The sequence below is a fragment of the Xyrauchen texanus genome, chromosome 6 (assembly GCF_025860055.1).
Source record: "Xyrauchen texanus isolate HMW12.3.18 chromosome 6, RBS_HiC_50CHRs, whole genome shotgun sequence".
Taxonomy (NCBI): Eukaryota; Metazoa; Chordata; class Actinopteri; order Cypriniformes; family Catostomidae; genus Xyrauchen; species Xyrauchen texanus.
In genome coordinates, this window is record NC_068281.1 from 9679820 (window position 1) to 9704873 (window position 25054).

Here is a 25054-nt window from a genome sequence, read left to right on the forward strand (position 1 = left end):
ACACATAATTTTTATGGTTAAATATTGTATGTATTATCTTGAGTAATCTCTACAAGGCTTTATAGGCTTGTGGATTTTCAATATAGTATTTAAGTTACATTTACTTAAAAGACTTGACTGTTGAATTTGAATGATGCAGTTTGGTTTAAACAGCAGGAAACATGACTCTACAGGAGACTTATGTCATGAGATACGTGCGATTTTAAAGTAATTTGAAAGTTTTAACATACAAAGCTGCACTATTACTGTAAAATACTTAATTTTGAGGGAGTGTACTGTTGTAACACTAAGTGATTGTGCACAGTGTGTGTTTTTCTCTCGGGGCTTGCTTAAGGCATGTTATAAATGCATTTGTGCTAGATGACGTTTGTCCTACCCAAATCCAAACACTAATGTTAGTGGGATCGGAGAAGAATACTTTAGTCTAGATGGCTTCCATGCCGATGGAAAAACTAATTGCACATATTTTCTTGCTCGATTCACTACAATAACTATTAGTAGGCATATTAAGGAGATTACATAAAATAAAAAAATAATTCATTTGGACCATTGTTTTTAAATGGAATGACCAGTATGGTACATGAAATCGCTTTATGGAACGAATGGTGGAAATTCAACAGTCTTGACCACAACAGATTAAATAGCAGTGGGTTTAATCAAGATATATTGGTGTGGTTATAGCTTTGAAAAAATATCACTCACTTACCTGTAAGTTAGTGTTTCCTATTCCATAGGTTCTGCCGATGGCCCTGTGAAGATTTGTTTTTGTAGTTTTTATTTTCGGATTGTTTTTAAAATGTGTGACATGAAGGCAAACTCCTAATATTATAATTAGAGATGTTGCATAACTTTACCTGAAAATTACTGAAATAAACCATTCCCTAGTTGCTGCTCATATCCTATTTTAAGAGGGAAAATAACAAGAAACAGTCTGGGTTGGAAATAATTTATTTCTCATATAGAAACTTGACAAATTGGGAGAATCCACTTCTCCAACCACTGCCCCTTGCATTGATGTATTTCTACACAAACTTCTGAAAGTTTAAAAATCTGTCACACTCTCTCTCTCTGTTGCACACACGCACATTATCTCTCACTGAAACAAACATGATGAATGAGGTGGTGTCTTGGTAGATGATGTGATTGGGTCTTAAAAATGGCAATTCATTATTTTGAGCCAATCACACCATCCTGTTCGTAAAGTTACAGAGTCGAACAAAAGAACTGATTCCTGTATCAGAGTCGACTCCAATTCTAGGACGAGTCTTTTGGAGCCGACTCCCCATCACTAGTTGCAACGTGCTGCATAAAATAAATGCGGGAGAAGTTCTGTTCAAATTTTAATTTGTCTCAGTTTCTTATTTTATTATATACTAGTGTTTAGGCAAACCCGATACGAATGCTCGGTTACATTAAAGTTCTCGTCACGGAGGAGTCAAAACAACTGGAAAAAAAAAAGGTAAGAATCCAATACGTTAACACATTTACTTAACAATGATTTAATGTTGTTACATAAGGTATGTTGAGGCAAAATGCTTGTTAAATGAGCCATGTATTGTAAGTACATTTTGTAAATGCTAGTCCTACCATAAATCAATGACTAATTGCCACTTGAATTGCAAACAATATTAAACGTCAGACCAACGCACCACCGTGTGTGTGCATTCAACAATCTGGAATCAATAATAATAATCACATTTGTTTTAGCACATCTTTCAGATTTTGGTTCTCACAACGCTCTTCGGGGTTTTACTACAGTAATATTAATTGAACTATCCATGTCTTTATTAACCTTTCTTTTATTATAGAAAAACTAACAATGATTTTACTGCAGTAATACTGCAGTATCCTTAAAGTTTTAATAAAATAATATTTTAGTAACTATGACTGTAGTTATCATGGTTAATTTTGTGGCTCTAGTTTTACCTCACATACCATGGTTTAATTATGCTTACTAAAACCTTGGGTAATTTTTGCAAATATAGTGTTTAAGACTTATCGGTTTTGAATCTTGACTCCAAAGCTCAAAGAGAACTGGGTGCCTTTGTTTAAGGACAAGATCCTGCACTTTGCCAACAGAGAGGTCACACTTTATCCGCTTTCCAGTGTGGAAACTATTACAGTGGGTATTGGGGATAAAGAACATTATCTGTATCTAAGAGAACAGCAAGACTATGCTGTCATTCAGGCTTAACTATTTAAATAACAAAGGAAATATTTCACCCCAAAATTAAAATTGTCATTACTTAAACTTATGACATTACACACCAAAGGAGAAACTGCTTTTTATTTTGGTGGTTTACAGACTGGTCACAATGTCCAGACATTGTATGGGGGATATGAATTTGATTCAATTACATTTTTTGTTCCATTGGAAAAATAACAACAAACGAGTTTAGTATGGCATGAGGTTAAAGTAAATAATAACTAATCAAGAGAAGGATTCATCAGCCTGTAAGTTAACACAGACATTTGTAAAATCATAGGATTAAATACTTACACATGCCCAGTTGCATGATGCCCCACCACCAAAACTGCCCTTAGATCTAGCAATATCCTGAAAAATGCGTTGCATATTCGCAAACAGTATGCCATCGCTCAGCTGTTTCTTGTTTTTTTTTTTTTTTGGCTCGGAGCGAAGATTAAATAAAGAACTTCTCAGTGAGTATGTCAGGGCCTTTATGGAAGTCCTCAGAAGGAAATACAGTAACACTACAGGTACAATAAGGTTCTAGATCAATTTGTTAATGTTAGTAAATGCCCTAGACACCTCTAATGTACACGCACGCGCTGTATAAATGACAAGAGAATTATTATTTTTTGGGTGAACAATTTGAACAATTGTGTGTTAACATTAATGCATTATGAACTAACAATGAACAAATGTCATAAATTTACATTAACCCCAAATATTGTTAATTGCTACTTTAATGTAGTTACCTAATGTTAACGAATACAAAGTTATTGAAGTGTTACTGAAAATACTAAATACTTTAGAAGCACTTGTAAGTCATGAGTACGGTGTCAGATGCATAATGATTTTACTGCTCCTAAAGATGTGTACATAAAGGTTTTAAACTTCATGCATTGATGCACAGTCATTTCTGTTTTTACAGGTTGGTACCAGTGGCATTTCTACAGATTGGAAACTTGTCCATTTGTGTTTAGCCTTCAGTTGTACCCTTGTAGTCATGATTTAATGTGTTTTACTGTGGCATGTTAGTTCAAAATGTTTTTTTTTTATTTTTAATGTAAAAATCGGCAATTAAAAAAGTAGCCAACAATGTTTGCACATTCCACTTAATTATAAAGTTTGCAAAATAAAATTATGTGATGTTGCTGCAAAATTGTAAACTTGACAGGTACTATTTTGTAAACTTTTAGTTTAACATCAAGACCAAATGTCAAGGTTCATAGGTACGGTTGCTGTCTTGTACATATTATGATACCAAACTAGTTTCTTTTTACTCCCATTTGTGTTTTAGTCTATATAAGTTGGTGTGTTTTTGTGGTTTTGTATTTTTCTTGGATACATTAACAAATGTATTGCGGTTGAAATGTTTAATGAATTTGTAGCATTGTAATATGAATAAATATTTAGAATTTCTTTTGAAATGCTTGTTGACACCACTTTCTAATAAATAAGCTATATTAGGAAACTTGGAGTGTAACTAACTTACAAATCGGTGTAGCCTATCAGAGAAAAAAATAATAAAGATAGTTCACTACAAGATAAATATTGCCTTTATAACTTAAACAATGGCCTATAAATTTGAGTTGGCATTACATGTAAAGTCTAATATGTCAAACGAAAATGTGTTAAGGACACTTAAAAAGCTGAAGCAAATAGTTGCCCCATTTTTTTTTTTTTGTAAAACCAGCACAGTATTTTTTTACAGTGTACTGAGCCTGCATGTGTGTATCTAAAGACAGTCAGGGCATTTGTGGATGCACAGTCTGCTGTGGCAGGTGCACTCAAACAAGCCAAATCACTTCATCCCAGCAAATGCCACATGAAATGGGGGTTGCCATGGTTACTTGTGTTGATTATGAACAAGTCTACCTGCCAATACTTTGTCGCTCATGGTGTCCAAACACACCCATAAAATGTGCTGTCCCAGGGGCTGTCAAGCTCCAAATGGACATAAAAGCACCACAGCTGTCCATTCAACTCATACAGACAAAAATTCAAGTCATTATGCACTGGAAATCTTTTCACCTACCGTTGCTCTCAAATCTCATTTGCGCTTCCTCGTTGTCATTATGATATTGATATACAGTATAGGGTAAATGCTTCTCTGCTTAATACATACCTGCTTTATAATTGTAACGAACTGGCCATGGAGATGGTGTTAGGATCCATGTGCAGGAAGTTTATTAAAAGAGATAATCAAACAATACAAACAGTGGACTGGCAGAGGACTCTTGATTCCAGTGCCAGCCGCCGGGTGGACCGGTTTCAGCAAGGACACATGGAATGAAGGAGAGATGCGGTAGTTAGCAGGAAGCTCTAATCAGTAACTGGGTTTATTTGACCGATAATTCTGAATGGACCCACATACATTGGACTGAGCTTCGTGCAGGGTAGCCGCAGCTTGAGATCCCTTGTGGATAACCAGACCCTCTGTCCATGTGGGCAGAGGGCACCTCTGTCGGTCAGCCTGAAAGCATTACGCTCAGACCACTCACTGTAACCAGACATGTGCGCTGTCCCACACCTTCTTGCTCTGCCTAATCCAATCATCCACCGCCGGTTGCTGACTAACCTTGTTTCCTGACCAAGGGAACATCGGGGGTTGGTAGTCCAGCCCACATTGGAAGGGGGTTAGCCCCATAGAGGTATGAGTGAGTGAATTCTGTGCGTATTCAGCCCAGGGCAAGGAGTTTCTCCACTTCGGTTCACGGCTACAGTAGCGCCGAAGATATCTGCCACTCTCCTGGTTTAAACGTTCCACCTGTCCGTTGGCTTGGGGGTGATAGCCTGAGGTGAAACTCACATTGATGTCCAGTTACATATAGAAAGCCTGCCAAACTCAGGACATGAACCTTGATCAGACACCATGTCTTCTGGTAATACATAGACTCTGAATACTTGGTGGAATAGAGCATTAGGAGTTTCCATAACCGTGGATAAACCCATGAGAGGGACAAGTCTACATGATTTTGAAAATCTGTCGATATTTACCAGTATGGTGTTGTATCCGTCCACCTGACATGAGCACCACTCAAGTCATTGCTCAAGGGATAACCCAACAAGTTTTGTTGGGTTTTCCATTGCTCAAGGGATAACCCAACAAGTTTTGTTGGGTTTTCCCTTGAGCAATGACGTGAGTGGTGCTGCAACGATACTGTAGTTTGTGATGTAGCGGCGGTGGAAATTGGCAAAGCCCAGAAACCACTGTACTTTGATTGTGGAAGGTCGAGGCCATTCGGTAACTGCTGTGATTTTAGAGACATCCATTTCTACACCTTGGTGGCTGATATTGTAACTTAGAAACATGGTATGGGAGATATGAAACTCACATTTTTCTGACTTAACAAATAGCTGGTGTTCCTGGAGACGTGATAGGACTGTCCTGACATGGATCTTGTTTTGGGAGTAGATGAGGATGTTGTAAATGTAGGCCACTAATTCAGTAGGTCTCTGAAAATCTCATTGACAAAAGACTGGAAACAGAGGGGTGTTAGCAAGTCCATACAGCATGACCAGATATTCGTAGTGCCCCCTGGTGGTGATGTGCAGTTTTCCACTCATTTCCTTCTCTGATTCTGATGAGGTTATAAGCACTTCTTAGATCAAGCTTGGCCTCATGGATTTGTTCAAGGGCTGACGGGATAAGTGGCAAACGGTATTTCAAGGTGACAGAGTTCAGGCCTCGCTAGTCGATACATGGAGGTAGACCTCAATCCTTTTTCTCCACAAAGAAAAAATCTGCAGCTTCTGGTGAGATGGATGTAACCGGAGGCAAGGGCTTCCTCAGTGCAAGTTTCCATAGCTAGGGTCTCAGGGCATGACAATAGATAAGCCTTGCTTCTCAGTGAAGCTGTATTAAACAGAGGTTCAATGGCGCAGTCCAATGAACGGTGAGGAGGAAGTTATGTAGCTTTGACGAAGTACTAAAAACTTAATTTAATTCTGCATACTCCTGGATTCATGGTTACTGTTTGGAATTCAGGGCTTTCAATGCTGGTGGTTAGACAAGGCATGGAGGCAGCAACATGGAGACAATGTTCATGGTAGTAACTTGACCATTGCATGAGCTCACCCTGTTTCCAGTATATAGAAGGGTTGTTGATGGCAATCACATGTTCTCCACATGAAATAGTCCAATCTTGATGGTTATTGGAACAGTCTGTTGGGTTATACCACTACCAACGGGAGCATTGTCAACTGCTTGATTTATGAGTTTCACAGCAGCCCCAGCCAAAATACTGTGAAAAGTTTGTGATACAAAGTTTGTATATTACTTTCAGCTTTGATTCATTGGAACTTGATTTCTTGTGTGGGCATGCGGCATTGAGATGACCTAGTTCACCACAGTTATAGCAAAGTTTATAGAAACGTAGGCATAAACAACTTGCATAGGTTTGGGTGATTCAGTGGATGCCTGTGTCTGTACTGAGACTCTAGACTTAGAAGCAGAGTGAAACTGGGGCCATGGAGCATAACAAAGCAGGTTATCCATCTTGATTGTTCCATGGCTGAGTAGAACCCTCACCCTTGCATGTCAGTTCTGCCTTGAGTTCTTGGTGAAGCCCCTTGCGGAAAACAGTTTTCAGAGCAACATCATTCCACCCACTTTGTGGCACTAGCATCCTGAACAGAATTGTGTAGTCTGCTGCAGATCGATGGCTCTGGCATAAATGAAGCAGCTGAACAGAGATATATTGACCACCCACTGGGTACTCAAAAGACTTCATGGATCTGTTGAACATAGTAGTCAAACGAGGTCTGGATTAGAGGATCTTTGTCCTAAACAGGCTTAAAAGGTAAATTTCTCGGCATCTTGATAAAATGGTTCATGTTGGTTAGAGAAATAGACTTTACACTGTCGTAAAAACCACAGCATTTCTCAGCAGAAACAACAAACTTGTCAAAAAGAGCAAAGCTTACCGGTTTAGCATGGGGAGCTCGCAGTGAGTGAATGTAGGGAGTCAAACATTCGTTACCGGCACGTAGGTTGTTCAGCTGGTCTTGATAACCCTTTAAAACATTGCACTGGTGTGCAAATGCAGCCTAGAGCTGTGATACTTCTGCTGGATCCATGGTAGGCAAAGTATTCTGTAACTAACTGGCCATGGAGACAGTGTTTGGATCCATGTGCAGGAAGTTTATTAAAAGATAACGCAGAGAGACGTAGTCGTAAAGCAGGAAGATAAATCCAATAAACCAAATAGACAGTCCAACCATCAAATAAAACAAAGGGTAATCCAAAAAGCAGTGACTCCACAAAAACAGGTAATGGTCATAACATGAATCAAGAAACAATGGCAATGGAAAAAATGCTCGGTAAGACAGTGTAAACTGGCAACAATGAACAATGGAACTGCATGGCTATATATACATGTGGTAAACAGGAAATGAGCAGTGAAGATATGGGTGAAGCTCAGTATTCGGGAGAGGGCTCCCTCTGCTGGCTGGTAGGATTGGTAACAAACTCAGATGTTACAATAAATCAGATCCCAAGGAATCCGTCTTCCTTGGGATAGGACAAATATTCAGCACTGATTTGAATAAGCTGTATAGAGCAGTCCATAACCTTTTTCACCTCTCTCCCCTTTTTGAAAATGAAGATGAATAAATATAAGATGCATTGAATGACACTAATACCTACTGGCATTTTTAGATGGATGATGTCATTTCATTCTGGCATCCACAGGTATGGGAATTGACCTGGTAACAACTTATTTAAAGGAACTGCAATCTCAAGCAGAAACAGGTTTTACATAATCTGAACACATTTACATCACTTGCTGTTGACATCCTCTAATTCTGCCAGAAGGGATCAGTTGAAACTGGATTAGCTCCACATAAACAAAGCACGTTTAAACAGCAGATTCACAATCTGCGTGTATTATAAACACACATTTGACATGTACATCTTGAACCATTCTGTTGACGCACACACACGAACAAAAGATGAGTTTTCCAGTACTTTCTGCTTGTTCACTATCCAAAGGCATTTGAAAACGAAAGCTCTCAGATTTAGATGATGTGTAAATGTGGAAGTAGATTTTTTTTTAAAAGTAAACACTCCCATCATACCTCTGATGTCATCACCCGGCAGGTGAAACCCTTTTTAGAGCAGCAGGAAACTGATCTAAAAATAGCAGAATCTCACTTCCTGACACAAATTCTACATTTGATTGCAAGCGTGCATATGTATTTGTGCCTTAGGGACATGAGTGTGTGGGTGTGTGCATGTTTGAATATGTGTGTATCCTCTATGATCTGAGGAATCTTGCATAGTTTATGTAAGTTAATGTGGTGCTAAACTGGTTGTTTTACCAGGATCACAAAATATTAACAATACAATGGAAGTGCATGTGTTCTGCTGATATGTGTTGGGAACTTTACAGATCATAAACTGAACAGGTCATTCTCTGTCTCATGTAGTGAGAAGTTTTAGCAGTGTGCCGGAGGTGACCTCAGATTCAGATGATGAAGACAAACTGCACATTGTAGAGGAGGACAGTATTCCTGATGATCTTGACCCAAAGTCCTCAGTATTCCCGCTCAAAGCAACACAGCAGCTCTCAAGCACATCCACACAGGATGGTGAGTAAACAATGAAAACAAATAAAATCTGCTTAAAACTAAATGAAACAAAATGATCATTTATAATAGAATAGTTAAAAAAAAAAAAAAAAGTAGATGGCAGACTGGGGCCAGATGCTATGATAGAAGAAATAAGGGTCAAAGGTCAGTTTAGTGCAACAAACACTCATAGGGCTCATCTGAATTAGTTTATTTTTAAATGTATTTTCTAGACTTTTTGCCTTAAAGGACAGGACAGGAATGAAAGGGATAAAGGTTATATGGCATAGCCTAGAGCTCAAATGATGCAGTGTTTGAACTGTAGTTGTCTGCACATGCGCTACCACATGCTACCAATGAGATGGGGCCATATGTTCTTCCTGACATATCAAAGCTGCCTTTATATAAAGGGATAGTTCACCCAAAAATTACAATTCTGTCACCATTTACTTACTAATGTAGTTTTAAACCTGTATGACTTTCTGTCTTGGAAAAAGATGCAATGAAAATGAATGGTGACTGGGGCTAATATTTTACTTAACATCTTTGTGTTACAGAAGAAAGTCATATGGGTTTGAAACAATATGATGGCGAGTAAATGATGACAGAATGTTCATTTTAGGGTGAAGTTTCTCTTTAACTGAGAATGTAGGAGGGTTACGTGCTTTGGACAGTTAGGTATGCTTGTCATGGAACATTTTTGAAATGACTGTCTGTGAGAGGGTATTATGTAGTATAACTGGAGCAGGTGTGTGTGAGCTCACTTCGCTGTCTCCAGGCCATTATTCATACTGAATACGTCACTTGGTCCTTACAGATAGCTCATAGGAATGGGTCTTACTGACCCACTTTCAAGTTATATATAAATACACTTCAACTTAATGCCTAAAAATGCAGCATGTTACTATCCAACATCCAAATCCAATGTATACATATTCAATTTAATTTGAACCTGTTGGTGTTCTGCTGTGTGTTTAAAAGAGGTAAATTTATTTGATGCGGAATCCAGGAATGCACAAGGGGTTTACCGAAAAATAAAAGGCAGTCTTCTACATTACTTCACCACACAAAAAAGACATCTGTTTACTATAACATGTCACACCTAACAACACTGCTCAGCATAAACTCTGAATGGATTTCCAAAAAGAATAAGAAGAAATGTAATCATAAGAAATTAATTAAAATGTAAAAATGTGTTTAAAAAAAGGAAAAAACGTTGAGTGGAAGCAAAAACAGTGGATGTGCACATCAAGCGTGTGTGTGTGTGTGAGTGTGAGAGTGAGGAGGTCAGGAAATACTTGCATTTGTATAACTTGAGTCTAAAGTAATATTAAGTAATTTTTTTAATAATTTCTCCCAATTTGGAATGCCCAATTCCCACTACTTAGTTGGTCCTCACAGTGGTGTGTTACTCACCTCAATCCAGGTGGCGGAGGATAAGTCACAGTTGCCTCCAACCGCATATCAATCACGTGGCTCGTTGTGCATGACACCACGGAGACTCATGCTACTCTCCACGATCAACTTACCATGCACCCCATTGAGAGCGAGAACCCCTAATTACCCTCCCAAGCAACTGAGCCAATTTGGTTGCTTGGGAGACCTGGCTGAAGTCACTCAGCATGCCTCAGATTCGAACTCGCGACTCCAGGGGTGGTAGACAGCATCAATACTCGCTGAGCTAATCAGGCTCCTATATTAAGACTTCTTTATAGTTTTTAACTCTTGAAGAGCAATAGTCATTTCATAGCAGTCATAGCACATAGCTCTCTCTCTCTCTCTTTATCTATCTATCTATGACTGTTTCTCTGACTAATATATATATATATATATATATATATATATATATATATATATATATATATATATATATATATATATATATATATATATATATATATATATATGTGTGTGTGTGTGTGTGTGTGTGATTGTCTGACTATCTAGCTAGCTAGCTGGCAGTTTGTCTTACTGTAATGTCTGTATTTTAAACCTTTCTAAAACTAGTTTATACCTTTAGATGAGGCTTTGTCAAGCCAACATCAAAGATTGTCTTGATAAATTTGATCTATGTAGTTGAAAATTACAGCTTTACTAAACATACAGGTATCAATGAGCACCAAAGTGAAAGTATTGGTACATGAACCCAGTATCTAGAAAGTATTATTGGTAGCAGTAGTTGAGAAAGTCCTATAACAGAGAAGGGCATTTGTGTGTGTGTTGTAGTTTATCTATTCTACCTGTATGTGTTTCAAAGAGGAGTGCATTACTGATGAGGAAGATGAAGTGGCCGGTCAGGAAAAGCAGGTGGAAACTTCAAGTATTTACTCCGATGCCCCAGAGGAGCACCAGAGCACTCCAGAGAGAGGGGTGCACGATGAGAATGGTACCCACCCAATAAACATCTTTCATGTTGCTGCATTCAGCTCTCTCTCCACCCTTCTGTTTTATCACATAGGTTCCATTTACACCTGGGCAATTCCAGCATTATGAACAAGACTTTTACAGTAAAGCGTGTGATGTAGCTTCTCAGAGAAATTACTAGCTACCAGTATGTCAAACCAATTGCATCTATAACCTTAAACCCCTGCAGACAGATTCTAGATATCAGAAAAATTGCTTTTTTGGGAGACAAACTGTAGGAACTCAAGATATTTACAATTCAAAAACAGGGGATGTCTCTCCAGAGAACATGTAATATTTTTGCATTTTCTGTAATTTAATTAAATTAGTAATTTAATTACAAGTTTCACCCGGTCATGGAAACCCAGGAAAAAAAATAAATAAATCAGGGAATTTTTAAATCCAGGCCTGGAAATTTATGGAAATGGATAAAAAAAAAAAAAACTGGAAACCTTGTAACTATTTAATATTGTCCTTTTGATATTTAATCATCACACATTAATTTAAATGTTTAGACCCATTTGTTAATCAGATTGTCTGAAATGGATTTCAATACCAGATGTAAACGGGTCACAATTAGGTCTATTACAAGCTTGTTTTCCTCATCTGTGTGATCATCTGTCCACCCCTTCTCTGTCTTTCTCCCAGGTACCCCGGATGCATTCTCTTATCTGCACACTTGTCCACACTGTTCACGTGGTTACAAGCGTCACACTTCTCTGAAGGAACACATCAGATTGCGGCATGAAAAGAGTGACGATAACTACTGCTGTTCCTTCTGTAGCTACACCTTTACCTACCGCACACAACTCGTCCGTCACATGACCTCACACAGAAATGTCCGGGAGCAGGTATGACACCCCACTCAAACCTTTATGATCTTCATACCTTTGTGTGAGGAAATTACAGAGCTTTTGTTTACAGTCACAGTGAAAATTCTACTCTGTAGAAGCACTTTCAACCAACAGTTTTTTTGCCTCTATTTTGACCACCATCCTCTCTTTGTCTTCCCAGCTGACTATTTCTCAGTCAAGTGGAAACAGAAAGTTTAAATGTACAGAATGTTCCAAGGCCTTCAAATACAAACATCACCTGAAAGAGCACCTGCGCATTCACAGCGGTCAGTTGCATACAGAAATTACATACAGAAATTATTTTGACAGTGCCCTCTAAAGCTTTTAACACTTTGCTTAACCTGTATTAATAGGTGTTTAAACCCAAAGCCCTGTTTTTGTGGTGCTGACCATGAATTGAGCATTTTAAATCTATGTGCTGCAAGAATACAGCAGTTTGTTTGGTAACATACAACCAATCACAAACTTTACAATACCTGATTAAATATTCATATTCTCAGTAAAATTGCAGAAACTTTCATGTGCCGTTTCGTTTCAGTGGATTTTTTTTCTTTGTCCCCAATTTGGAATGCCCGATTCCCAATGCGCTGTAAGTCCTCATGGTGGCATAGTGACTCGCCTCAATCTGGGTAGCAGAGGAAAAATCTCAGTTGCCTCCTCGTCTGAGACAGTCAATCTGCGCATTTTATTCGTGGCCTGTTGAGCGGGTTACCGCGGAGACATAGTGCATGTGGAGACTTCGCGCTATTCTCTGCGGTATCCATGCACAACTCGCCACGCGCCCCACAGAGAGCGAGAACCACACATTATAGAGACCACGAGGAGGTTACCCCATGTGACTCTACCCTCCCTAGCAACCAGGCCAATTTGGTTGCTTAGGAGACCTGGCTGGTGTCACTCAGCACACCCTGGATTCGAACTTGCGACTCACTGAGATACCTAGGCCCAAGTTTCCATGGTTTAAGGAAAATTAAAAACAGCAACTTTCACAACTTAAATGATGACGAGACAGTATTATTTTTGTTTTATGTTTCAGAAGACTTAAGACAACCAAATGTTTTGATGGCAACATTTTAAACTATAGACAAGAAATTATTAAAACAGGTCACATGCATATTGCATGCTGTCCAATCAATGTAATAAAAAACCGTTAACCCAGTTGTACACTCCAGCCTTGTCCTAACGTAAACAAAGTCCCCACCCTACATTTGTTTCTTGCTCGATAAGCCGCTTCCCTCGGAAATACGTCACAATACAGTAATAAAATCGGTCGTAACTTCCATTCCATGGCGACTTTAAAATGTAAACATGCATGTTAACATGGTTTTATAGTGATAAAATCGTTTAAAAGCTATTTTAATGGTTTCAAAGGGTAACATGTCTGCCCATGTTAACATGGGACATTGGTTTGAATGGGAACAGGTGATTACATTTGTCAGTGCAGTAAATCGCAAGTGGAATTATTTTTATTTGCAACTCTAAAGCATCATAGCCTGATATTTTTCAAGACTATACTTTAAATTGCTTTTATTTCTTTAAAATGAATAATAGCTTGATTGTCCATAATAGTTTGAGTAAATTTCTTCTACCATTGATAAACCAGAAGGAAAATCTGGATCATTTATAAGAGCCAAGATGCTAGTCTAGTGTTAAGTCACACTGATACTTCACACAGCAACCCAGGTTCAAATCCAGAACAATCAGGAAGTAGTAGCTTTGCTGCAGACAAAAATTTATTTTTAACAGGTCTATTGAAAATGATTTTGTAAACACACATACACTCAATTTATTAAATTGTTTAAAATAAATCAATCAAAATTGCAATTGAATCTGACAGCCAGTAATTACCAGGCATTTTTCCATTGTATGCTGTGCGTTTTGATTTAATTGATTGTTTGTTTTTTACTTAAATTGAATGGAAGCTAATGATCACCATGCAAAAATAAATAAATAAATACAGTTTTGAAAAGACATGACACTTCTGCTCAATAGATCATTATGAACGATTAACAGGCCATGTCAATACTGCCTTACAAAGGCAAAATGCTAGGCCTATACTTACACCAACACTTAAATTGAGAAACAGTGCTTCAAAGACAAATATGTTTTGACAAATATGTTTTGAATCTAAGCATCACAATTTAATTTTGACCAAATATGTAGCTACTGTGTGTTGCCTTTGCAAAGCAATTGTTAACAATGCCTTATGCCAATGAGAGATACAAAAGCCTGAAAATATGTTACCCTAAGAAAGGTTGAATTGATGAGAAAAAAAAAGAACAATGTCCTTAGTTAACAGGCTTGTTAAAATGGTAAACAAAATCATTTATTCTTACCCATTGGTCAGTTTGACCATTGCACTTGCTCTCCACACACACACACGATCAATGTTCATGATCATCTTTTGGCAGTGTCAACATGGGTGGTCATTAACAGCCTTCAACACTGTCATAAACAGAACCTTTGAAAAGTGAAGGATGCTTTTATTACAATAAAAATCATAATGCAGCTGCTTACAGGGGAATTGAACCCAGGTCAACATGCACAGTTTCTGAACAACCTACCACGAGACCAATAGGCTTTCAGATCCCATGTGAACAATCAGTTGTTAACTTTAATCAAGCTATTCTTTTTTATAAATACATTCAATTGATTTAAGAGCACAGGCCAGCAATTGTAATCGCAAGTTCCCTGTCAAAACAATGTCCCACTTTAACATGGGCAACCATGTTACCCTGTAAAACCATGTTAAAATCACTCATAAGCCGCCTTTTCACTGCATCCGACAAAACGCTAGACGATAGACCAGAAGTCATTCATTTCCAATGGAGAGTAGCACAGTGGCTGCTTGGGATTCCGACCGTATCGGGGTGCAACATTTTCAGATTCGATTCTTCGCCTGCGTTGAAATATTTCAGCAAGAACATATGCGACTGTCTGACAAGTGATGCATGTATTCATGCAAAATGATCAGCTCAAAGTGAGAAATATCAAAAGATTTGGTCCTAAACTTTATTCTAAATGTCTGTTACTTCTGTATTTGGACAATTATGGACATAGAAGTCAGAAATGATTTTTTGCATTGTTGATATATAACAAAAAGCTTTTGTAATTAGAGTAAATGTGTGACTAAATATGTAAATGTTTCACTTATTTCTGCAAACCCAAAACCTACATATTTAAAATCACATCTATGAATTTCTGCTGCCTATTTACTGGATTATGGTTGTTGTTGCTGTTAGTTGTCATAGAATTAACTATAAAAACAGTATTAAATGTAATGCGCTGTCCGGAGTGGCTTCACTCAGCCAGGTTTCTGTGAAGCACAAGGCAGCAGAGGTTGAAAAGTTCTTGTTTGTACGGGTGAGGAGATGTAGTTCATCTGTTTTGTTAGGCAGAGAGCGGAGATTCGCTAGATGAATGCTCGGCAGTGCTGTTCGAAAACTATAGATCTGAAGGACGCGTACTTTATGTACCAATTGCACCGCGTTACAGGCGGCTATTTAGAATCGCATTCGAGGGAATTGCGTATCAATTTCAAGTCCATCATTTCAGTCTGTCTCTGGCTCCCTGCACGTTCACAAAATGTATTGATGCAGCGATCGCCCTATTGAAAATAAATGGTGTGTGCTTGTTTTGAATTACCTCACCGATTGGTTATTACTAGCCAATCAGAGGCACTACTGAGTGAACACAGAGGACTTGCTGCTTTGCCACATGGAAAATCTGGTCTAATGTCAACTAGGTGAAAAGAACACATTTTCTCCAACCAGTAAATCTCCTTTTTAGGATGGTAAATGACAAATGGCACATGACAAAGACCTTGTAAACTGCCCGAAACATGAAATTCTCATATTTCTTCGAGCGATTAGACGCAGGACTTACGTCTCGCACCCCCAAGACTGAGACATCGTGTTTCCTCTCTGTAAGGTTATGTCGTGTAGTGCGGCATGATGGGATTCTGTTCCCCATATGAGTTAGCTAACGCAATGTCAAGTGTACTGAGTCGTAAGGGAATGTCTCGGTTACGTGCGTAACCTCAGTTCCCTGAGATGAAGGTGCGAATGCTGGCCGCACTACAAGACTCAGAGTTCTTTTATCGTGCCAGCGATGCGTTTCTTTTCCCTCAGTCAGAAAATTGTGAGGAATGGTGTGAACAACTTTGCACCTAAAAGGCCGGGGCTCAAACACTATAGCTAATATTAGAATATTGGCATTATTGTAGAGAGGTTTCAACTAGGTCATGTGGAAGGATACTCCCCATATGCGTTAACAAACGCAATGTCTCGTTCCCTTTCTCTCAGGGAACTGAGTTTATGTACATTACAGAGACGTTTTAAACTGTGCCATATTCAAATTTTTTGTGGTTATCGACATTATGCCACAAATGCTGTCGATTGAGCTTAAAGTGATAGTTCACCCCAAAATTTTATTTATCATTGTTTACTCACCCCTGTGTTGTTATAACACCATATGGCTTTATTTTTCTTAACACATTTTTGAATGAGATTTTGCGTATTACAATGTATTTATTTTAATTGGGTCTCATGCAGATCTTGTGTGTGATTATTGTTTTTGTATTGTGGTGAGAAGTCTGATGAAAAATGTCCATGTCAGTGGACAATAAAGTTAAGTAAAATAAAATAAAGAACACAAAGGAAGATATTGTGGGGCGAAACATTGTGCTTAGTGATGTCATGCAGTGGCGCTTTATGGTGACTACCTCTTCAAGCTTCATAAAGGACACAAAAGTATAATTTAGAAGTCTAATAAATGATTGTATGTATCATGCCTTGTTCTGATGGCATATATTAAGGTTTGGTGAGAAACAATCCAAAATTGAATGTATTATTTTGTGAAACGACTCACTGACCGTTGCTGTCCAGTGCATTATTTCATAATTTCTCCCTTTGTGCTAAGAAAGACAGAAAGTCAAATGGATTAACATCAACACAGGGGTGAGTAAACAATGACTGAATTTTCGTTTATGGGTGAACGGTCTCTGTAACATGAATTTAACCTGAAACATTCCTTTAATAAGTTTTACTTCTCAATGCATTTATCTTGCTAATTCTCTCTTTATCCTTGTGTCCAGGTGAGAAGCCATATGAATGCTCTAATTGTCAGAAACGTTTCTCCCATTCGGGGTCCTACAGCTCTCACATCAGTAGTAAGAAGTGTGCAGGAGGGACCCCTGCAGTCAACAGCGTAACTTGCACACCTGGAGTGAAAGCAGCCATGACCATCTCTCTCCCCACACGCATCCTTCTGAGAGAGAAGGTGGACATTAACAACAAGCCTCTACAAGAGCAACTCCCTCTGAAGCAGATCAAACAGGAGCCTGTTGAACATCAACCCAAAGCGGTGTCAGCAACACCAACTATAAACACCACCACCAATGGAGTTGCCGCCACAAACGTTCAAGGTGTTGTGCAGACTTTGGTCGTGCCCACTGTCGGGCTGGTTCAGCCAATCAGCATCAATCTTAGTGACTTACAGAATGTGCTGAATGCGGCAATGGATGGTAATGTTCTTAAGCAGGTGTTGGCAAGTGCCAGTGTAAATGGAACGAATACCAAAATTCTAGGCCAAGTGCAGACACAGACACAGGCACAAGCCGTTATGTTGCAGCAGCAGCAGACGCAGCAGCAACCAGTGATCTCTGCCATCTCTCTGCCATTTGTGGGACAAGAAGGAAATGGCAAAATTATCATCAACTACAACCCACAATTAGACTCACAACTCAATGCATTTAAAGTGAATGCAACACAGCCTGTTGTGACACAGCCCATTGCAGCACAAGCTGGAACACCTCAGGAACAATCTATGGTTTCTGATGTCACACAGCCAAAAGTAGTGCAGATTCAGTCAGCACAGTCCAACTTGACTAAAACCCAAACATCAAGTACACTCAATGCAAAACCTACACAGGTAAACATTATCAAACCAGTCCAAGCCGGAAACCCCACCAAACCAGCGTCTATCATCAGACTAACCTCCGCACAGGCTGCCAGGTTGGTCCAAGCCCGTGCGTCACAACCAAAGCTCACCCAGCAATCTTTACTGTTAGTGAGGAGAGCAGATGGGACACAGAGTCTAGTGGTTAGACAAGTAGCTATAGCCAGTCCCAACACACAGAGCAATCCAACAGTGGAGACAAAGCCCACCGAGATAAAATTATCCCCAGAAAAGACTACAAATACAGCGCTTGAACCACAAGATGATAGGAGAGAGACAACAGAAAATACGAATTCCATGAAGTCTGATGATTGTAAACAAAAGCTGACTGCCAATGTATCATTGGGCATCAAAATAAAAACTGAACCTGACTCTCCCTCCAAGATTGAGACTGAAATGGAGGAGGAGGGAGAGAAAGATATGGAGACAGACAAAGATAAAGAGGAAGGGAAACAAGCTACAAATAATGCAGTCTCACACTCTGGAACAGTTCACAACCGTGTTGTGTGTGGAGACAATTTCCATAACTACGCAAGTTGTTTGCTTTGTGAAAGTGGCCCAAGCAAACTTAAACTCTTTGACTCTCTGAACGGTGACACCAAGGGGTCGCCTAAAACGATCTCTCTGTCCTCTCTACTTGATAAGGATAAGAGTGGAGCAGCAGAGCGCCTCCTTCCTCTCCTGAAGGCCTATAGTCAGGACCCTAATCCCACTGAGGAGCAGCTGTCTCAGGTTGCCAAGTCAGTTAAGCTGCCTCTAGAGGCTGTCTGCAAGTGGTACCAGAAGATGCGTTCCAAGAAGATTTTGCTTAAGGCTGCAAGCAACCTGAAAAACAGCCAACATGTAAGTACAAAACACATTTTGTTCAACTTCATCTATGGTAGGGTGGTAAATGCATTTAATTAAAACACGTATGGCATGCAGTCTTCAGAGTATTTCACAATTAAGTAAACAATCAGTAATAAAAACATTGGTAACACTACAACAAGTTTGTATTTGTTAACATTACTTAACTACAGTGAGGGAAAAAAGTATTTGATCCCCTGCTGATTTTGTACATTTGCCCACTGACAAAGAAATGATCAGTCTTTCATTTTAATGGTAGGTTAATTTGAACAGTGAGAGACAGAATAACAACAAAAAAATCCAGAAAAACGGATGTCAAAAATGTGATGGACGAATTAGAGAGATTTGTATTTCCAACTTCATCCAATGCAATGCTTTTAGAATTTTAAAGTAAGGTTTTATAATGATAAATGACACAAAATAAAGCATTAGTTCATTAAATTAAGTATTGTTGTTATTCTGTTCTCAATCAACAGAAAATTACTTTTTGTTCCCTGGTGAATGAACATAACCTTTATGTTTCCAACATTCTAAATCCAACGGCCGACTTAAATTAATGTTGGTTATTGTCTGCGTTGGTCGGTGTCTGTCGGTGCAGTTTGAAATGGCCTTTAAAGACAAGTTCATGAGTTTGTGTTTATTGTAACATTAGTCCACTTTATTGTATTGTATTTATTTATTGTAAGTCCACTTACAAGTTTTTGCTTTTGACATCCTAAACGGTAACAAAATTATTCTAAGGTGGTGGTCACTAACTAGCCTTCAAACAATAATGTTCCAAAACTAAACAATGTCCTGATTTCTCGCCAGACAAAGGACAACACCCTATGTGAAATCACCCCATGCGAAAACACCCCATGTGAAAACACCCCATGTGAAAACACCCCATGTGAAAACACCCCATGTGATCCGTCTGATGCGTCTCAAGAAAAGAACACAACCCAAGACACCTGCACTCCTACTCAACCTCTTGATGACACTTTAACAGACACACAAAATGCAACCCTCAGTGCAGCTTCACCTGATTCTGCAACCGATGTCTCCACTGATGATCTTGTCATTGTAAAGACAGAAGACGTAGAGGAGGAGTTGCAGTGTGAGCCGCTGGACCTCTCGATCCCCAAGTCCATCTCTACACATGCCATCACCGCCACTAAGCAGCCAATCTCCAACCAAAGTGAGCCACTCAACCTGACCGCCCTCAAGAAACAATCGTTGCCAAGCAACACCATCTATGTGACGCAGACCGGCACGGGTCCATTAAACATTATGACATCGCCATTGCAAACACTGGTTGCAATAGCAGATCCAAACGGTGTTCCGTGCATCGGAACTACACTCTCCACCAACAAACAAACCATCCTCATCCCTCAGCTCACCTACACCTATAGCAACAACTCTAATGTCAAGACAACGGACTATGCCTCGGCAGACACAAACGGGATGGTGATACTCAACAACTGTAAGGTAAGGACATCAAATAAACACATATATTAAAGTGATAGTTCCTATTGTTCCAAACCAATGACTTTCTTTCTAATACCCTGTCTAAAATGCTCCGTTCAATTTCACACTGCACGTGCTGGCACTAATCCTGCCAACCTTACAAATGGATGGTTTAAAACGTTCATTTCGACACATCCAGTGTAGACAGCCTCAAGGCATTGCAATGCAACATTGCTCGCATCTGGTGTAGACAGGGTGTTACATACTATAGAATACAATAAGAGATGTAAGGCAGAATATTAGCCTTAGACACCATTGACTTTCTTTGCATCTTCTTCCCATGCAATGAAAGTGTATGGGGACTGAGGCTAACATTCTGCCTTCTTATTTTGTGTTCCTCAGAAAAAAGAAAGTAATACGGGTTTAGAACAACTTAAAGGAAGTAAATGACAGAATTATTATTTGGCAAACTATTCCTTTAACAAAGTTATGCTTTTACAAAATATTTCACTCTCCCCCTTTGATCTTGTCGCCCTCAGGTGGCAGACACTGCTTCTGACTGTGTGTCAGGGGTAGATGACCAGACTGATGAAGATGCACCTCTTGCGAAGAAAAGGAAGACCGGTCTTTATGCTTGTGATCTGTGTGACAAAATCTTCCAAAAGAGCAGCTCACTGCTACGACACAAGTATGAACACACAGGTATGTAAAACACAGCAAACATGCACTACACATGATTTACAGTCCCCCCCTAAATGTATTTAGACACTTTAAAATATATGAATGTCATGCTGTTCCAAACCCATGCACTTCTTTATTTCGTAAAACAAAAAGGAGATGTTAGGTAGAATGACAGCCTCAATCATTTTCTGTGTATGTATGAAGTCAGTTAACCTTAAGTTTTCATTGCTACTTGAGGATGAACTACTGACTTCATGCATCCACTAAAAATTACCTTGGGATGAGTTGTCTAAAAGTAACTGCAAAACATCTAAAAGTGAAGTTACTTCTAGTTCAAGAACAATTCTAGCATCAGTTGTTTGCCGATGCCACTAGATTTGATGATTGGTATCTAATGCAATGTCATGAAACATTTTGAAAGTCCCAAAAATACTTCTTGGGGCCATTGTACTTGTTCATTTCTACAATTCGAGTGCACTTTTTGTGGGGAAATTTTGCTGTTATTGCTTATCAACTTCACCATCATTATTACCGTTCCCAGGTAAGCGACCTCATGCGTGTTTCATCTGCAAAAAGGCTTTTAAACACAAGCACCACCTGATCGAGCACACACGACTGCACTCCGGAGAGAAGCCCTACCAGTGTGATAAGTGTGGGAAACGGTTCTCACACTCTGGGTCTTATTCTCAGCACATGAACCACAGATACTCCTACTGCAAGAGAGACACCTATGAGCCGCCAGGACAAAACAGCACCTCCACACCTACCTCTCAGCTTGACTCTGATGAGAGAGCGAGCGACGGAGAAGAGGAGGAAGAAGAGGTGGATTACTCTGGTCTGGACATGAGTGATATACGGGTGGTTAGAGTAGGAGAGGAATATGAGGAAGACCAGGACGGCAGGCACGAGGAACACGAGACTGATAAAGGAGAAATGGAGGTGGAGCCTGGAGATTTTGACACTTTGCTGGAAGAAGTGTGGGAAACCGTGGAAACTGAGGATGCCATGGAAACCGAGGAATCAAAGGAGGTGTCAGGCAATGCAGAGGAGGACAGAAATCTTACTTACTATGAAGAGAACTCAGAGATGACAACAGAGGAGCAACAAAATGACTGAAGGAGAGCATTCATCGATGTAGGACTAATGAAAGAGAGAATGTCCTTTTCATCATAAACTTCCAATCGTCGGTTGCTGTGTCTCAGCTCTTTACTGTGTGTAAAACCCAGGTGTGCCTGATTTACAAACAATATTTTCCTTGTTAAAAAAAAATAAAATAAAAAAAAGGATTTAAATATATCAAGGAAAAACAGAAAGAAAAAAAAAACTCCCAACACGACTAGACATCTTAGGACTCACAAGTTGGCCGTTTTACTTTAGTTTTGTTACTGAACCGCCCCAGGTATGTCGATTTAACAGTGTTTTGTGTTGCACTCTTGTTTTATTGTATGAACAGTCAGATTTATATATCTTTATATTGCCAATGAAGTTTACGAAATAAGTATTTTAAAGTTTTGAGAAACAAAACTAAATTCTGCACGGCAGGTATAACTGGTTTACTTATAGGGATGAATCTCACAAAAAAAAGTTTTTTTCATTTTTTGCAATGTGACGTTTTCATGACAATAAAGCACACTCCCCGTCCGATCAGTCAGAAGTCTACTGTAATGTAAAAAAATATATACATTTAGTAAAATACTCAAACAATTTGTGATATTCAAGTTGCGTTTTAAATAGTCAACTAGTTGGCACAGAACAATTACTCGATTACTCGTGCTCATCTCTAAACGAGAATGAGATTTGTGATTCAGTTTTGCATTACAGTAATGACAATTGGAGGGTGAAATGTACTTAATTGTCAAGAAAATATCACAAATACCCTAAAAAATAAGCTTAATCTTTATTTCTTACATTTGTTCTCTTAATTAGGGTGCAATGTGAACCAGACATTTCTTTGTGAGATTCACCCACAGATACTTAATGCCTCGAGTTTAAGATACCATTCAGTATTATTATTTTGTTAATCAGGCAAGTCTTGTTAGCCTCTTGTTTTCCCATTTGATTGCCTAATGAAGGAAATTAGATTGCACTTCACTATTAAGAGCTCATCTATAAAAGGTAAAGAAATAATTGAAAAAAATAAATCAAACAAATCATTAATTACAGAGATCTTCATAGGAATGCTTTTTGCCATTTAATGATTTATTAACTGGCATTTAAACTCACTTGTAACAAGCTACTCATTTTACTAATGCATTTGTAACAAGCACTCCAAAATATGTGTCAGTAAGTGTGTTTTTTTTATGAAAAGAAACTAAGGATGGATCTTTAACAGTTTGACGGTTTTCATTGTGAAGTTTCCTTTTCTTTTTTTAATCATGACATCATAAGATACAACGAAAAACAATTCAGTCAGGGAAAAGAGTTTGTTGTTTCAACCTCAAAGTTTCATGTATGTCATTTCAATTACCTTTGTGTGGATTTTTGTTGTAATGTGTCAGTCTGTGCTCATAGAAGATGCTCTAAGCCTTAGAGTCTAAGGAACTGCACACCCACAGCCTTATTCAAGACCGCCAAGCTGTAAGTGCCATTCACCAACGTTAACATAGTGCTCCACATTCAGACCGGACAATCTAGACTTTTAGTCTGCTGGCCAAGAACTTATATAAGATAAAATGTCAAAACTGGTCAAATGCAGCAACCTACTTTTAGATGTATATATATGTCAAATTTCAAACCCAACCTGTTTTAATCAGAATTGCACACCATCTTACTAAGAGTGGCATATTGCGCTCTCATTGTTAAGACGTTTTAGTGATTTGTGAATCAAGCAGTACATGTTGTTCACACTATTAGATTTTTTTTTTAATCAAGCCAAGTATTGCCAACAAATTTTCATTCAGAATTACAATCATTTTCTGCTTTAGACAACTTAGTATTATTCTTATATTTGAAACCATATAATAAAACGAATTGCTTAAAGTAATCAATTGCAAATCAAATAGAAAGCTAAAGAATTATTTCAACAAACTACAACTGGGTTCAGGATTGTATACAGCAGTCAAATATGCACAGTATGTAAAATGATTGCAAAAGAGAGACACACTAGTAAGAATAGGAAATAAAATATCTCTCTTTGGTTAGAGGAGTGCATGAAGAAAGCAGCACTTGGTCGAGGCATAAAGAATTAAAATGTTTTAGGTGATTGTGTAAACAGTATTATTAATTTCAATGTATTTCTAATTGTTTATCCTTTTTTGTGTATGCATGTGTATGAATTGTGTCTGATTTTACCATCAGTATTATTGTCATTGACAAATTTTTTTTTTGTTTTAAGAACCTTTTTATATATGTCTTATTTTTGTATTGCTTTATTTATTACGTGTGTAATACACAATTCTGTAGTTTAACACAATTATATATTTTAGAGTTAATCTCAGTGCCACGAAGGAGTTTAAACCCTGATATACAGTATATAAAGCTGAACTTGAAAGTATTAGTTTAACAATTTCAAGCAATTTTAAACTATCACAGAGCAAGCCTAAAGGACATAATTCGATCCCATTGGCAACCATGGCCAGTTAAGTTAAACCCTGAACTTTTTCAACTGCTTCACAGTAATTAACTGACCCTTAAACCTGTGATGAAGAGCATGAATTGTTGTTGTTGTACTGGTGTTGAAATGATCATTCTGAAACCAAAATGAGTCAACCCATTTTATCTACATTTGTTTTCATTTGTGCCAACTTTTGCATTGTATGTAAATGTCACATTTTCCACAAGTTGATGTGGTATATACTACAAATCCATAATTTGTAGTATTTTTCTTCCTTTGTTTCTTTTTATGATTCCCCATAAAATAAAATGAAGTGAAGCACCAGGTTGTTTCTTAAATGACTTAAGTCTTTAACAGATTTAATGAACACATGATCAATATTTAGCCGTTAATGTTATTTCTAAATCTTCACAAAATACACAGTTGCTCAACACTGATCTGTGACATGATGTCGATTATCTTCGATTCATATTTTCCACTCTTCCCTCAGTTTGTAGAAACTAACAAATGTCATGTTTAGAGAAAAACACTTACCGTTAAAGTATGAACCTGAAC

The 25054-nt window shown here is 38.4% G+C and overlaps 1 protein-coding gene across 2 annotated transcripts in view; it reads left to right on the forward strand.

Moving 5' to 3' along the window:
* The window catches only part of LOC127645422 (zinc finger E-box-binding homeobox 1-like), a 32959-nt gene extending 8142 nt beyond the window's left edge, over nucleotides 1-24817 (forward strand). For both annotated transcript variants that reach the window (XM_052129034.1, XM_052129035.1), the window contains exons 2-9: nucleotides 8618-8779; nucleotides 11016-11144; nucleotides 11810-12012; nucleotides 12176-12281; nucleotides 17111-18816; nucleotides 19630-20286; nucleotides 20805-20967; nucleotides 21488-24817. In XM_052129034.1, the coding sequence (XP_051984994.1) occupies nucleotides 8618-8779; nucleotides 11016-11144; nucleotides 11810-12012; nucleotides 12176-12281; nucleotides 17111-18816; nucleotides 19630-20286; nucleotides 20805-20967; nucleotides 21488-22062 (3701 nt within the window). In that variant the 3' untranslated portion in view covers nucleotides 22063-24817. The remainder of the gene's footprint in view (nucleotides 1-8617; nucleotides 8780-11015; nucleotides 11145-11809; nucleotides 12013-12175; nucleotides 12282-17110; nucleotides 18817-19629; nucleotides 20287-20804; nucleotides 20968-21487) is intronic.
* The last annotated feature ends 237 nt before the right edge of the window (nucleotides 24818-25054 follow it).